The sequence below is a fragment of the Hevea brasiliensis genome, chromosome 14, assembly GCF_030052815.1.
Source record: "Hevea brasiliensis isolate MT/VB/25A 57/8 chromosome 14, ASM3005281v1, whole genome shotgun sequence".
Classification (NCBI taxonomy): domain Eukaryota; kingdom Viridiplantae; phylum Streptophyta; class Magnoliopsida; order Malpighiales; family Euphorbiaceae; genus Hevea; species Hevea brasiliensis.
The window spans coordinates 11,528,709-11,546,179 of NC_079506.1; the positions used below are offsets into that span (position 1 = coordinate 11,528,709).

The window sequence follows — 17,471 nt, forward strand, 5'->3', positions numbered from 1 at the left end:
GCTCCTTCGTACATATCTTTCAATACTTGTATGTACCTAATAGATACCCTCTTTTGTTCTAACACATTCCATAAGATCTCTCTTGGAACACTATCATAAGCCTTCTCCAAATCAATAAAAACCATGTGTAGTTTCTTCCCATCTCTATATTTCTCCATCAAGCTTCTAATGAGAAAGATCGCTTCCATAGTTGAACGACCGGGCATGAAACCAAATTGATTGAGAGAGATAGAAGTATCATGACGTAGTCGATGCTCCACAACTCTCTCCCACAACTTCATAGTATGGCTCATGAGTTTAATTCCCCTATAGTTTGAGCAACTCTGTATGTCTCCCTTATTTTTAAAAATAGGTACTAAAATACTATTCCTCCATTCATCAGGCATTTTCTTTGAGTTTAGAATCTTATTAAATAATTTAGTTAACCATGCCACTCCCATATCTCCCAAATACTTCCACACTTCAATTGGTATTTCATCGGGTCCACAGGCTTTACCCACTTTCATTCTCTTAAGTGCTTCCTTTACTTCTAAAGATCGAATCCTTCTAGTATAATTTACATTCTTTTCTATTGTTCTATAATTTATATTCACGTTATTACCATTTTGACTATTATTAAAGAGATCATCAAAATAATTTCTCCATCTTTCTTTAATGTCCTCATCTTTCACTAACACTTTTCCTTCTTTATCCTTAATGCACCTAACTTGATTGAGATCTTGACATTTCCTTTCTCTACTCCTTGCTAATCTATAAATATCTTTCTCCCCTTCTTTAGTTCCAAGTTTCTCATATAACTTTTCAAAGGCCTGTGCTCTTGCTTGACTAACTGCCTTTTTTGCCTCTTTCTTTACTATCTTGTACTGTTCATGTGCCTCATTATTATCACACTTAGGTAATTTCTTATATCATTCCCTCTTTCTCTTCACTGCCTTTTGTACTTCCTCATTCCACCATTATCTCTCTTTTAAGGGTGGTCCATGTCCTCTGGACTCTCTAAGTACTTTTCTAGCTACTTCTCTAATCTTTGATGCCATCTGTATCCACATACCATTGGCCTCCATATCTAGCTTCCATGCTTCGGACTCAATAAGTTCATTTTTGAACTTCACTTGCTTTACTCCTTTAAACTTCCACCACTTTGTTCGAGCTACACTATTTCTTGTAACGTTACTTGAATTGTTCCTAAACTTGATATCCAAGACCACCAACCGATGTTGACTTGTTAATGTCCCTTCCGGAATGACCTTGCAATTCTTGCATAGAGCTCTATTTATTTTCCTAGTTAAAAAAAAGTCAATTTGACTTTTATGTTGCCTACTTTTGAAAGTCACTAAATGTGACTCTCTTTTTATAAAATTAGTATTTGCTTGTATTAGGTCGTATACCATAGCAAAATCCACAATAGTTTTTCCCTCCTTATTTCGGCTACAACCAAAACCTCCATGAACATTCTCATAACCTTACCTATCACTTCCTACATGTCCATTCAAATCTCCACTGATGAAAATATTCTCTTCATTCGGTATGCTTTGTATTAGATCATCCATATCTTCCCAAAACCTTTGTTTACTCTCAATATCTAATCTTATTTGTGGGGCATAAGCACTAACTATATTTATTGTTTCTCCTTCTAGTACTAGCTTTACTAGTATAATACTATATCCTACTCTATTCACAGCTACTCTGCGTCTTTCAATGTTCTGTCTATGATTATACCCACTCAGTTCTTATTTCTCTCCTTTCCAGGTAAACCACAGTTTGTACCTGAATTACCCACTTCCTTACTTTTCTCTCCTACCCATTTAGTCTCCTGAATGCAAGCAATATTCACCCTTCTCCTTTCCAAGGTATCCACAAGCTCCATTAACTTTCCTGTAAGTGATCCAACATTCCAAGTACCAACCCTGATCCTCCTCCTATCCTGCTCCTTCCTAATTGGTCTCCTTCTATGATATCTTCTATTGTTTTCTATATCTATCTTGTGTTCTGTTCCACTATTTGTTCTACTATCTGTCCTATGGACTAACTTCTTTACCCACACCCGTCCATGATGTGGGAACCCTTGCTCACTTAACACCACACCCGGGCGCCGGCATGGCGCGTCGCTTTCGGTGAACGCCCTACACCCTTGCATATTTATCACTACACCAGGGCTCCGATGTAGCGCGTCGTTAGTAGAGGACGCCCCAACGTTTATATCATTTGAATCCATATCATAGGGTGTGACGAAATTTGAATCCATATTATTATTATTATTATTATTATTATTATTATTATTATTATTACACTGCCTCCTCTCTTTTCTTAACGCGTGTTTAGAAATGAGTTTCAGAATCTGAAATTATTTTTTTGAATAAAAATATAATTTTAGATGTTATTGAGAAAAGTAATTTAGAAAAACTGTTTTATTATTTTAGTGTTTTAATGGTTAAAATTAATTAAATTTAATTTTTAATTATTTTTTAACACTTTTTAACTAATATATTTAAAAAAATAATTTTTTCAACAACAGTTTCAACAGCAATGCCAAATAGGTTATTAGACTAACTAGAGTATTCTAGTCTTTCCGTCAAATTTCAACGCTTATTGTATTATAAATGTTATTATTCACGCTAATACAAGGGTGTGGGCGTTACAAAGTTGGTTTGATAATATGTGGTTTATAACAATATCCGATTTGACAAGATCTTGGTTACATACCTAATATTTCTTAAATTTACCGATATGTGTTGGTGGTTACAGATGGAACCTTAGTGTGCACCCCTTTTTGTTCTTAGCAGTTATAGAACAAAATTGCAATATGGTGGAAAACCAGCTAGTTTAATCATATTAGTCAATGTCTCTGGAATTTTGCTCATAAAAAGTTAATGTAAATTATAAACATGCATATGTATGAGCATGATTACTTACTTTTCTATGTTGATTTGAGTGTAATAAATGGTTACATACTGATTCCTCTGTTAATTTGTCCCCAAGATAATTATTGTCTTGTGGTTCAGCAGAAAGACAATTATTGCCCATTTGCTAATGTGCTAAAATTCTGCAGTAGAATTTCTGTTTTATATGAATATTGAATTAGAAGGAAATGAGGGAATCTATATGCATTTGTACAAATGCATGCCAAATCAATTAGTTGGGTGGTTATCTGGAGGATCCCACTTAATGGCATCGAATTTTCCTTTAAATTATGAAATGTAAATATTGACTGGCTAGATTGTGCATACATGTTTAAAAAGTGTGCTTGAGTTTTGAGGTTCAATCTCATTGATTGTACTCACCTTTTCTATAATAGAATTGGTTTGCGAGGTCAGCACATTAGTGGAGAAAGAAGAGGATAAGTCTCATCCCAATAACTGTTTCTGGGATTTTTGCCTTTGACCAAGAAGCAGCTGTCATGGGTTTCTTTGATTTTGTCTTGTAAATAATTTTCCAAACGTAATAAGGTTGGCACCACCTTGGTTCCCTTTGTAGTATTCTTCTCTTTGCTTATTTGTTACAAAAAGAATAATATTAAAATTTCATGTTGTGAAGTGAAAATAATAATAATAATAATAATACTTGTTTGTTCTCTCTCTCTCTCTCTCACACACACACTTTTGAAGGGATGTTCACTTATAGAAAGTCCAGGAGATGAAGATTCATCATCAAATATGAGCGAATCAATAGATCCAGATGCAGATGCTGAGGTGGAAGAAAAGGGACGGGTGAAAATAGGGGATAGTGAGCATCTGTAGAGCCCTGTTAAGGAGAAGCATGAGGAGGCAGAGGAAGACGGTGATGAAGAGAAAGAGGAGGAGAATGAGATAGAGATTCAAAAGAAAGGGAAGGTTGAAATGTCAGAGCAATCAGAGTTTGCTGATAGATCAGGAGAGAAGCCTAGTCAACAATCTCAGCCTGGACTAGCAGGGAATGCAGGTGCAGTGGAACAAATGCATATCGAGAAGGGACATGCAATAGGGCAACATGAGGAAGAAACTCAAAAAGTTCAGCAAAATAAGAATAAGGTAATTCCCTTAATAAATTTAATGTGATGTTTATGTGTGGGCTTGTAAACCAAGTTTGCTTAGCATATTGATGACATAGGAAGCCTAGCATGTGGATGGGTGGCTGGATTTTTTTCTCAATAAAATAATATTAATTCATCCATGTCTCCATGCCACATTGGAAGATGTACACACACCTTTGGAGACCTATTAACAAGATTGCTAAAATTGAAATCAATCCTAAATGTTAAGGGCAAAATTGATAAAATTAAAAATATTTAAAATTGATAATTTGATATTCTTTTTCCCCAATTTTACAGCAGGCATAACATTATTTCTCGTGCAAAAAATGCTCACAATACATTTCTATGATGTTAGGTTTTTTATCTGGTACACTGACTCCATTATTTTACACGGTTACAGGAATCACAAGAAGGAGAGCAGAAGGCTATAATGTTTGAGAAGTTCCATTCTGAAAATCCTTTGCTTCTAAATGTGTGCAGAACTCTCTTCCCTGACGACCATAAATATGTCTGGAGTGGACCTCGCGCACTGGTTCAGCGTGAAGGTTTCCGTCGTAGAAGTTGTATTGATGCTGCTATTGAAATTTTGATGAAGTAGGTACGTTTTGATTACTTCAGATTGCCCCTACAAAGGATCTGAATCAATCTTATGCTTCGCCTAGATCAAATATAATGTTATAGTGTGGCATGTTTGACATAAATGCTTGCATACAAATGGAATGTCTGGTAGTTGGTGGCTCTTCTCAGCTGAGAATGGTAATTTGCTTTGGTATGGTCTTGATTTACAATCCCTAGTCAGCATTTGTTGTGACCTTTTGGGTATGTGGGAAGATACACTGGTATTTCTTGTTGTGAATACACTTGGTAACTGTAATGATTTAATATTGAGCTAAGATTTTTTAGTGTGTTATTGCAGGAAACAATCACTTGTAAAACTGTAAATAGTTGATCCTTTTTATTTCCACACATCTATTTCTTTTCATTTCTAAATGAACAGCAGCATTTAAGGTGGAAGCCTAGGAAATTATGTTCAGGGACATTGGGTTTCTGAGGGTGTCAAGCACAAAATCCTAACAATCTCCCACAAGGATTAATTTAAAAATATGGTAGAAGCCTTCATGCGCTGAAACCAAAGTTACAATTGCGAACATTCCAAGCTTGGTTAGATTTTGTTTTTTTTTTTTCTAGAATAGACACTTGTCTATCGGCTTGCAGGCCCACATGGCGAAGTAAAAAAAAGGGGGTTAACTTGGGAAGCTGGAAGAAGGGATAAAAGGGCGTTTTGATCAAGTAATAGACGTAATTCAAGTCACCATCCATTAATATTAATCTTCTAGAGATAGCACAAGGGCCTCAAGACAATGAAATCAGATCTTTACTCGGTGATTAGCGGAAAGAGTTGATAAACAAAACTCAAATGGCAACTTTGCCTCGGGGGTTAGATCATCAGATCGAGTTGGCTATAGGACCCTTGACGTTCAGCAATAGAAGGCAGCCTCCCGTGGGGCTAATCGAAATACTAGACTAAGCCGATTGCGGGCTTAAGCCAATGGAAAACAGACCAACGCAGGTTTAGTGTAAAAAACCAATGACAAAACAACATGTAATCTACAACAAAACGAAAAGAGAAGATATTTGCAGCCCAATCCAGAAGTAGGGAGGGAGTGTCCCACACCCTGGGTCGGAGAAGAGCCTTCCCTTGCCTAGGAAGGGCACGGGAAAGCCTGGAACGACTGAGACAAGCAAGGACTTGGACTCGAGAAGGAGCAACACACGCAAAGAAATCCTCTCTCTGAAAAACTAGAGAAACAAATACCCTCCAGTCCCGCGATGGTATTGTCCTGAATCAAAATAACGTTAGCATTATTTTTATAAATTCTTCCACTTACTTGTTTGATACAACCAGGGTAAATAAGCACGTCGTTTGGTGTGCAATTTTCATCTCATTTTACGTAGTTCTTGCTTTTTTGCTATGCTTTTAGACATAAATTAAATCTCAAAAATTTTTAAAAAAATGTCAGACGTTCAAAATAGTTTTAAAATATATAAAAATAATTTAAATATGTTGAACGATATTAAAATAATTTTAAAGCAATTATTAAAATAAAATTTAAAATTTGAAATATAAATTTTGAACAAATTTCAATAAATTTTTATAATTTTAATGCATCTACATACATCATTGAAAAATGCTCACTAAAAAGAAAAAATGATTAGCAACCAACTGAATTGGTTGCAAATCCATTAAAAGTGATTGCTAATTACTTTACTAACCGACTTAGTCGATTATAATGAGACTGGTATTAATTAATTTATATAAACAATTGGCAAATGATTTTAGAATCGGTTGCTAATTTTTTAATAATTGGTGGTATCTCTCCCTCTGAATTTAGCAATTAATTCGTAAATCCATTGGGGAAAAAAATGGATTTTCGAAAAAATTGATGATATTTTTGCCTCTAAATTTAGCAATCGATTCACAATCGGTTGCAAAAATCAGTTACTAAATTGATTTTAGTTGGTTTCAAAAATCAGTTGTTAATAGCAACAGATTGCAAATCGGTTGCAAATTATAGAGCCAATTAAAAAAAGACTCTACAATTTAGCTATCGATTCAGACTCTACTGAATTGGTTGCAAATCCATTAAAAGTGATTGCTAATTACTTTAGCAACCAATTTAGTCGATTACAATGAGACTTGTATTAATTAATTTATATAAACAAATTGGCAAATGATTTTAGAATTGGTTACTAATTTTTTAAAAATTGGTGGTATCTCTCCCTCTGAATTTAACAATTGATTCGTAAATCCATTGTGAAAAAAAAAAAGGATTTTCGAAAAAATTGATTATATTTTTGCCTCTAAATTTAACAATCTATTAACAATCGGTTGTAAAAATTAGTTGCTAAATTGATTTTAGTTGATTTGAGAAATCAGTTGCTAACACCGTGGTTGTGTTCTGTGTTGTATTTAGCAGTGTTTGGATAGTAATTGTTTAGTACAGGTTGGGTGCAAATTATTATAACAATTGTGTCAATCCAACATTTAGAACAGAGTCTTCTAGGCAAAAATTTCTATTCTAGCAGCATATATCTTTTGCCAGATATATTGGATAAAAATATAAAATCTGAGTTGTATATTAAATAACAGAAAAATGGCAACATACTCCACTAATTATTTATTGCTAATTTTTTAAAATTTAATTAAGATTTAAAAAATAACTTTAAATTATTTTTAACTGTTAACTAAATTTATACTCTAAATTAAATAAACGGAAAATAAAAATCTAAATTTTCTTAAAAAAGAAAATAAAAAATAAAAAATAATTTTCTACAAGTAGACATGCACCTTCTTTAGACAAAAATAATTAGACTGCTAATTAATATAATTAATGTAATTAATATTATTCAATTTAAGTTAATATTTTATTAAATATGGTTTACAACTTTGCAGTCGCGGAGGATACATGTGACAAAGCAAGGATAGAACTTAAAAGAGAAAGAAAGAAAACTAATTAATTGATAAAAAAAAAAGTCCTTAAGAAATTTGCTAAAATTTATAAATCAGTCTATCTATTTTCAATTTAAAATAACTAAATTTTTAATATTTTATTTTATTAAGAAAATAATCCTTCTACTAAATTTTATTTTTAAATAGTTAATATATTTTATATTTAAATGATTATATAATAGGTATCACTATATATTTTCTTTGTAATGTGTGAAATCAAAATTAATTAATAGTCTTCATCATATTCTTTAGTGAAGGCATACGTAAGTATTTTTGTGTCAGAATTATAATTTTATTAAGGCTATATATGTCTTATGATATTTTGTCTGAAAATTTGAATTAAATTCTTTAATTATATTAAAATTAAGAAATTTAAAATTTTAATTTTTTTAAAAACCTAAAATTTGAATTTTAAAACCTAAAAGAAATGGCAGAAATTTAAAATAAAAAAAAATAATTGACCTTAATAAAATATGGAGTTGGTGAAGACTCCATATGGTGGGGGCTCACTCTACGCTATTGCTTTCCATTTACTTTGTGTTGACTAAATAGAGCAGTGCCAAAGCGATCCTTCCTGGAAGGCGAATAATCGACAATTGCACCTTTTTCCATGTAATTTTGTTAATATATAATTCCAATTCACATGAGTTTGTGGACTAAATGCTAATCGTTTCATGTTTGTCAATTAAAAATATGTTCCTTCCTAGAAGAATATTATGGTGTTTCTGGCCATCTTCATCCTCTTTCTTTTTTTCATTCTTCCTTTACTTCTTCATTTGTTTATAAATTTCTTGTATCAGACTATTTAGTTTACCCAAATATTCATCTCTAATATTATTTTGCTCTCTGTAGCTTGTTCAAAGTCACTTGCACAAGACTCTTCTTGGATAATTTTTGTAATTCATCTTGAATTTTGTTCTATCTCTCTTAATTTTAATTTATTAGTAAAAAAATCCTTAAAAGTTAATTTTGTTTCACTAAAATTCCTTTAACCTGCTATATAAACTAGGTTTTTAAAATGAAAAAAATGAAATTACCTTTTTACTCCTTATCCTTTCACATTCAACCAAAAAAAAAAAAAAAATCAGCCATTTCAAAAATTACTTGGACTTTATTATAAAAATATCAATACCATCATAATGATTTATTTTCTTTAAAATAAGAGGATTTATCCATCAATGAAAAGTAATGAAACTATATTTATAAACACCATACTATAGTTTAGAGTACATTTTTAATTTAAAAATTTACTATACTGAAACTATATTTATAAATATCATACTATAGTTTAGAGTAAAATTTTAATTTAAAAATTCACTATTACATATTAGAGGAATTTTCTTAAACAAAATTAAAATTTAAGAATTTTTTAATAAAAAATTTAAAATTAAAAAACAAAAATAAAATATGGGGCAAAATTCAAATACAACTATAAAAATTACCTCTTAAACGTTGCCTTCCACATTAAGTTTGGAATTCAAATTTATGAGGACTTTGTTTGCAGCTTTGTGGATTTACTTTGCTGACAAAATGTTAGCCGTTCCTTTAATTGTTCATTAGTAAATAATATGTTCCTTCATCAACCTTTCCCTGCAATTCGACCTGTAATGCTTTGTATTTTAAGCATTTATATGCATGGCATTCTAGGGAAAAAAAAATTTAATATTTTATATTCTAAAAGCTGTGCAATTTTACTATTGAAGTTTAATTCTTATAGAATACATTGATATTAAAAAAATATATTCAAATTAAAATTTTATTATTATTTTAATTCTAATTATAATTTTAAAATCAAATTTTTCATGAAGACCCGGGTAAAGTGTGAATTTATTATTATTATTATTATTATTATTATTATTATTATTGGGTAAGAAATTAAAATTTAATTTTTAACATCAAGATATAAAACTTTTTTTAGTATAAAATCAGAGTACAATTGGGGCGTAATATAAAACATGCGTATCTAAATAATTTGGACATTCATTTTTGTTTTTATTTTTATTATTTAATTATTTAATAAATTTATATATAAATAAAAAAAATTATTTCTTTATTTTCTTTTGGGTGGATTTTTTATTTCAGTATCTTAAAATAAAAGAAATGGATTGTTGAAACTTAGAAAAATCAGAAAAAGTAAATTTTGTCGCTTCATAAATTTCTTTTAAAATTACTATAAATTTTTTTCATAGGAAAATGAAATGAAAAAAAGTGGTTTGTTTATTTTCCTTATTTAAAAAATAAATAAAGAAAGAAAATTATTTTATTTTTATTATTATACTCATATTAAATAAATAAATAAATAAATTATAATAAAAATAATTATTAAAGGAAAAAAAATTTTAAAAAAAAAATTAATCTTATTTTCCTCTCTTTTCTACCTAATTTAAATGAAAACAAAATAACACAAAATACTCTTTAAGCATTTTCGTTCCAACAAAATAAGGTAATTGCCTTTTATCTTCCGCAACCATTTTCTTCTCCCTTTCCTTTCACTAACAACAAAACAGGCCCCAAATTTTTCTACAAGGAAGAAAAGAAAATAAAGGGCAAAGCTTTTGATAGTTTCTATGCAGAGGCCCGACGAGCTTTTTAGTTGCCTTCCACTTATAATTTTTAATGATATAATTAATCTTATGGTGAAGCTTGCGAGTAAGAAAACATGGAGGGGTGGGCAGGATTGGTACTATTTGCACGCGTAGCAAAGATGAAAGAAGCTGGAACGAGCACAGTGGAAGAAATTGCATTCAGTTTTACTAGAGGAAAGAGTAGAAAATAAAGGGAAAAGCTTTTGTTAATTAATTAATTCCCATGGTTAAACCCCACACAATAAGAGCCGCAGCAGCTGCCTTTGACATTAAGTATGAAATTGAAATTTCTGATTAATGCTGGCCATACAGAACAAAAGATTAGAGAGAAAACATTGCAAAAGGAAAGATAGTTTGGACAAAATGATTTCTTATTCTATTTTTTGCTTTATCGAGAGCACAGTGGATTGGAAGAGTGGAAAGCAAAGGGAAAAAGCTTTTGTTAAAGTTCCTATTACTAAACCCCACACGCTAAGAGTAAGTTTGGAATTCAATCCCAACGAATTATTAGACCCACTCTACTCTACTGTTTTGCATTTACTTTGTGTGGACTAAATAAAGCTATACGATCCTTCCTGGAAGGCGATTCTGATGTTGACGAAATGATTCTACATAATTATCACATACTTTGTTGACTAAATGCTAGTCATTCCTTTTTGTCCATTAGTAATATGTTCCTTCCTAGAAGAATATTATGGTGTTTTTGGTCATCTTCATCTTCTTTCTTTTTTAGTTCTTCCTTTACTTCTTCATTTGTTCACAAATTTCTTGTATCAGACTAGAATTACCCAAATATTCATCTCTAGTATTTTGCTTTCTCTACCTTCTTCAAACTCAGTTATCATGGCTTCTACATCTTCATCAGCCCCTCCCTGCAAGTACGATGTTTTTATTAGTTTTAGAGGCAAAGATACCCGTTATGGTATTCTCTCCCATCTCTTTGAAGCTTTGCAGCGAAAGCAAATCAATGCCTTCTTGGATGAAGAACTTCGTAAAGGAGAAGAGATCTCACCAGCTCTCTTGAAAATAATCCAAGAATCCAGTGTCTCAATAGTCATTTTCTCTGAAAATTATGCAGATTCTGCATGGTGCTTGGATGAGCTTGTTGAGATACTTAAATGCAGGGAAGAATCAGGACAAATAGTCCTACCAGTTTTTTACAAAGTAGATCCCACTGAGGTTCAAGACCTGACAGGGAATTTCGGGAAGGCACTTGCTATGCATGGAGAAAAAGGCAATTCACAGAAGGTGGACAGCTGGAAGCGTGCTTTGATGGAAGTAAGCAACTTTGCAGGATGGGATTTACAGGAAATCAAGTAAGTATATTACTTTTTAATTACTCTTTACTATAGTTTTTCTAGTTTTCAATTTAAGGGAAGGGAATCAAAATTTAGAAATTTCTAACTGAGTACATTAATCTTAACACAAAGCACCAATTCAAACATAGACAGCACTTATACGGAAAACATAGTAATTATATATTACTGTTTACTTAGAAGTGTAAGTCTACCATTACTTACTAGTGTTTGTTGTTCACATGTGACTAGATATGAGGCCAAATTAGTTGAGGGAATTGTCAATGATGTTCTGAAAAAATTTAGTGATATGTCTAAAGGTGATGATTCTTATGATCTCAACTTGATTGGAATTAAACTGCGTGTGGAAGAAGTGGAACGGTTGTTAAATGAGAAGCAGATTGTAGGAATTTGGGGGATGGGAGGCATTGGTAAAACAACTATTGCACAAGAAGTATTTCATCGAAACAAGAATAAATTTGATGGTCATTGTTTCGTTGAAAATGTTAGGAAAACAATGACAAAGCAATCATCAAATTCAGTGCGAGTCAAAATCATTCAACAATTATTAAGGGACAAACATGTAGACAGTTTGAATGATTCTACTAGGAGAAGGCTTAAGAGTAAGAAGGTATTGATTGTTTTTGATGATGTAGAAGACCGAAACCATTTAAAAGATTTAGCAGGAGAGTGTGATTTGTATGGTGAGGGAAGTAGAATCATCATAACTAGTAGAGATTCACGCGTACTTAATTCTGATTTTTCAGAGAAAGGAGTATATGAGGTTGAGAAGTTAATTGATTCTCAAAGTATGGAACTCTTTAGCTTGCATGCCTTCAACCAAAATCTTCCTAAGGAAAAATATTTGGAGCTATCAAAGAAGGTGACAATCTATGCTAGAGGCAATCCACTAGCTCTTAAAGTTTTGGGATCTCATTTATTTCGCAGGACGATAAAAGAATGGGAAAGTGAATTGGAAAAATTGGAAGGCAAATCTCTTAAGAAAATTCAAGATGTTTTGAAAACAAGTTATGATGGGCTAGAAAAGAGTGAACAGGAAATATTTCTTGATATTGCATGTTTCTTCAAAGGGGAAGATAAAGATGACGTTCAGAGAATATTAAAAGCATGTGGTTTCTATCCAGAAAGTGGAATACCTCGTCTAATTGAGAAATCTCTTATAACTATTTCAAACGGTGCGGTAGATATGCATGACTCGTTAGAGCAAATGGGCAAGGATATTGTTAATGAGGAATGCAAACAGCTTGGAAGGCACAGCAGGTTGTGGAATTATGAAGATATTAATCATGTATTGATAACAGAAACGGTGAGGACCAAATTAATCACTGAAGCTTTGATCATTATCATATTTGAATTTTGTAAGAATTGTAGATCTCGTGACGAATTAAGTATTAATCAATAATCCTTTTTGCTGTTATTTTACTAGGGAACCGAAAATGTTGAGGCCATATCGTTTCGCCCTTGTGGGAGAGGTATTTTGAAGCTAAGTGCCACGGCCTTTGCGAAGATGTGCAATCTTAGATTCATCGAAGTATATGCAATGTCGAACAGAGTGCTCCTTCCTAAGAACTTTGAATTTTGTGCACAAGCACTAAGATGTCTTTACTGGGATTATTATCCTCTGGAATCTTTGCCGTTAAATTTTTGGCCAAAGAATCTTGTAGAACTTCAAATGCGTTTTAACAATCTCATACAACTGTGGAATGGAGGAGATAAGGTACAATTTATATATTTTAGCTATATTTTATAAAGTTAATTTGTATCTTCTAATTTATTGATATTTTTCTATTTAATTACAGCTTCTTGAAAATTTGAAATTAATGGACCTCAGCCTCTCTTGTGGCCTGGAAGGGATTCCGAGCTTGTCTAGTATTGCCCCAAATGTCGAGTTTTTATATTTGGAAGAATGTTTGAGTTTAGTTGAAATTCCCTCTCTTCAAAATCTGAGCAAGCTTACTGAACTTTATTTAACTGGATCCAATAAAATCAAAGATTGTCCAGAGATTCCGTGTAATGTAAGAATTCTAAAATTAGACGGAACTGGAATAGAACAACTGCCCCCATCAATTAAGCATCTGTCTCAACTTGTCATATTGTCCTTGGATCAGTGTACAGCACTCGAGAGTCTTCCAAGCAGCATTGGCAATTTGAAACGTCTTGAAGAACTTCATCTAGCTGAATGTTCAAGACTCGTCACTATTCCAAGCAGCATCGGCGAGTTGAAATGTCTTGAAAAGTTATTTCTCCCGAATTGCTCAAATTTAGCAAGTCTTCCTGAAAGCATCAAACAACTTTCGAAGTTGAAACTGCTTAATTTAACAAGTTGCGAGAGACTTAAAAGTTTACCAGGGCTTCCATCATGCTTAGAATTATTAAAAGCAAGAGATTGCCACTCTCTGGAATCTGCATCAATTTCTTTCAATTTCTTAGAACATGATGTTGAAAATGAAGAAGCAGATAAAAGTGAACATGAAAATGAAGAAGCACATAAAAGTGAATCTGAAGATTGCAAATTTCTTGATTTTAGTAATTGCATCAAATTGAATAAGAAAGTAATGGAGGATGTTTTTGCAGCGCACCTGTTGGGTCAGAAAGTTACATTATTGATGGCAGGAGGTGAAGTGCCAGAAAGGATGAGGTATAAGAATAAAGGATCCTCGCTTTCCTTCAAACTTGACCTTCGTCACGTAATTGCCTTCTCTTTCTGCCTTGTTCTTAGTCCCTATGGTTTAATCGATTTTCATGGATTTGAAGTGGATTTCATATGTGAATCTGCAAATAGGCGGGAACGTAATGCGTTCAACTTATTTAGCTATAAGGACGTTGCGAATTGGAATGGTTATCCGTATCTTTCGGACTTATCACACGTGTTGCTTTCATTCAATGGATTGAGGACACGTTTTGATGAAGAGTGTTTCGTTAAGGCCTCATTTTGCTTCATCGCTGCTAACTGTTTCTTGGATCCGCCGGAAATTATGGAGTGTGGGGTCCATCCTATATATAGTAGAGATAAAAGGAGAAGCAGAAATGAAAAGCATCAAGATGACAAGGAATGCCAATCACTTCTTCAAATATTGGAAGACAAATCGAAGAGAAGAAGAATAAATAATGAGGAGGAAGCTTCTTCTTCTTCTTCACTCGATCTAAATCTCTCTCTATCTCTTCCTGCTTCCTCTTAACCAAACCCCACTCACTTTCACAACAGGTATAACTCATTTCTAGTTTGCCGTTACTTTTTAGCATTCTTAATTGCTTTACTCTTACAAATACCTGCAATCTTTTGCAGCTTATCATCTGCCGCTCTATTGTCATTTGAGAGAGGGAAGACTATACAGGAGAATAATTAAGCTCAAATCAGGGGAAAAACAACAGGTGAAATGATAAATAGTATCTTTGTTATATGTAATGTGAACAATATTACAATATAATATGTTGTTATGTGAACATATAATCTATTCTGTCATCCACATTACAACATTAGCTTCCAAATCTAACGATTGACTGAAACTGAACCCCACTTCACTTCCAAATCAACTAAGATACACATTGCAAATAAACTACAACTCTCTAACCTGAAGAACAAATAGCCTTTATAATTATAACAGGCTCATAATGGAAAGCTAAAGAAATGATAAAATAAGGACGAGGAACAACAACATCACGTTAACAATAAGATCATGATTTAAGGTTTAGTTGCAGTCATTCTATTTTAGTTAAAGTATCTAGGCAAGACTTAAGGTTTAGTTGTTGTTGTATCTAGGCAAGATCCCTAACATTGCACAGCAAAATTCATAGAATTCAGCTACTAGTCCAAAACTGATAACAATAAGATCATGATTTTAACAATAGCAAATTTTAGGGAATAAATGCATCTTCTCAGAAGATGCAATGGTCAAACCTGAATTGTTGACAAAACTATAAGGCTAGTTTTCGAGAGTGAACTTGCAGAAACTCACCATTTTCGTGTATCTCCATTTGCAAAGTTGCAGGCTTATTGTTCTTTTTAGTGTGTAGAGATTTCTCTCGATTTTCATAGAAATTGAAGTCATCTAACATTATGAGGTCTTAGCTGAATAACTCTTAAATATATTCAGCATTTCCAAACCTTGCTAAAGTCCAATCTGCAAATTATTATAACAAATCGTGTCAATCCAACCTTTAATATATTCAACAAGAACAGAGGCCACCATGCACAAGTTTCTATTCTAGCAGCATCTTTTGCCAGATATATTGAAATATCAAGCCTAAATTGTATAGTACAACCACTGAAAATAACAGAAAAATGGCAACATACTCTGCTAAGTTGAGTTTTTAATGCAGGGGAACCATATGCACAGCATATTGCAGAAGACTTCCACAAATAGAAGCTGTTGTGTAAGAGAACAGGTCTTTTCTCAAAACCACGAACTTCAAAAATAGAGAGTAGTTTTTTTTTTTTTTTTTTTTTTATTTGAGGTTAACATGAACTTAAAATTATTTCTGCTCCATTCCCAACATGACAAGGTCAGGTATAACAAATATTCATTGTAAAGCAGTACTACCATGAAGTAAACACAATTTTCGACAATCAATATGTATTTAGTTCTAGCCATATTTCTTAAAATATAATATAACAAATTAGAAGATGTAAATGTAGAGCAGACTGGCTTTCACAACAGAAACATCAGAAGACAATTGAGTTCTAAAGCAAAGGAGATACCTCTTGAGTGTCTCTGCTATAAGTTACAGGCCACCTACCATTATTTTCAAGATCTCTGTTCTGCTTCACCGAATGCTGCATCCAACTTCTTATTGCCATTTGGAGTGCTTGCCCATACATCATATTTAATGCTCTTATGAATGTCATCTTCATTGTAAGATTTGATAACATAGAACTTAGCATCTGCGTACTTAGTTTCAAAATCTGGTTTGTTATACTGATCTCTTTGTACAGTGATTCCCAAGTCTTCCTTGACAGCAGTCTCCAGAGAAGGAAATTTGTTAGAGCCCCTAGGACCAGAAGTTAGTTCATTTGAGGCTTCAAAATCACTGTTTTTATAGAATCTGTCTCCGGATTTATTTCTATCATTTCCATTCCATATCCTTCCGTTCTGTCTATAGTTCATAGGACAATTATGCGGGAATGGACCATGTTTTTGGATAGAAAAAGGAGGCAAATTTCCTACAGGATGGTATCCTTTCGAGAGACCTGCTGAGAAATCAGAACCCAATGCAGACACCTGTAACAAAAAAAGTTAAGTCAGCAAAAACACTCAAAACTGAAGACTAGTGATGACCAACAAGCACAACAAACTTCAAAATCAATTCTTTTTGGGAAAGTCTAAAGATATAGACATAAAAAGTAAGAATATTTCATACCTTGTTTAAAGGTCTGATTGCTTGTGTATTTGTAGACTTAGAGGATTTGCCAGCAGTATTGTCATTAGACTTCATAGAGTTAAAACCACTGGACTTGGCAAAAGTAGAAGCTGATCCATATTTTCCATTTTGAGAACCAGTATTGCCATTTGAGACATCACTAAAATATGCTGAATCCCATGAATAGCAAGGCATGGCTTCTGATCCATAGAAAACAGGATGTGGAAGGTATCCAGGTGAAGAAAAATATGCTTGTTGACCAACACTTTGCCCATCTACCCCAACCACTGCCCCAGAAGCATATGGATTATAGCAGGTAAATAATAGACTAGTGATCCATTGTCTGATTGCATCCCTGATGTGATCAACCGATACACTAGTATCAATTATCAACAAGACACAATTATACAAAACTACCCTTATCAGCCAAGCAGAACGAGACATAGTTTTGCCTAATTTTTGCAAATAGAAATGAAAGTATACGTCAGAAGAACATACCATATGAGATCCATCTACTTGAAAATAACCATGATCATCCAATTGTGTGAAGGATCCATTATACTCTGCAACAAAGAGTAAGTTTAAGAAATAATATACCATAAATTAATCTAATTCTCAAATTATAAACTTCAGAGCTGCAAATCAAACTGAAAAAAAAATCTTTAATTGAAGCAAAGTAAAGTAACTTAATA

General features: G+C 32.7%; 1 protein-coding gene across 1 annotated transcript in view; it reads left to right on the top strand.

Annotated features, from left to right (window-relative positions):
* Positions 1-10,534: 10,534 nt before the first annotated feature.
* LOC131172731 (disease resistance protein RPV1-like) overlaps positions 10,535-17,471 on the top strand; it is a 45,113-nt gene continuing 38,176 nt past the window's right edge. The window contains exons 1-3 of the mRNA XM_058134250.1: positions 10,535-11,421; positions 11,653-12,727; positions 12,848-13,138. Of these exons, the coding sequence (XP_057990233.1) occupies positions 10,745-11,421; positions 11,653-12,727; positions 12,848-13,138 (2,043 nt within the window). The 5' untranslated portion in view covers positions 10,535-10,744. The remainder of the gene's footprint in view (positions 11,422-11,652; positions 12,728-12,847; positions 13,139-17,471) is intronic.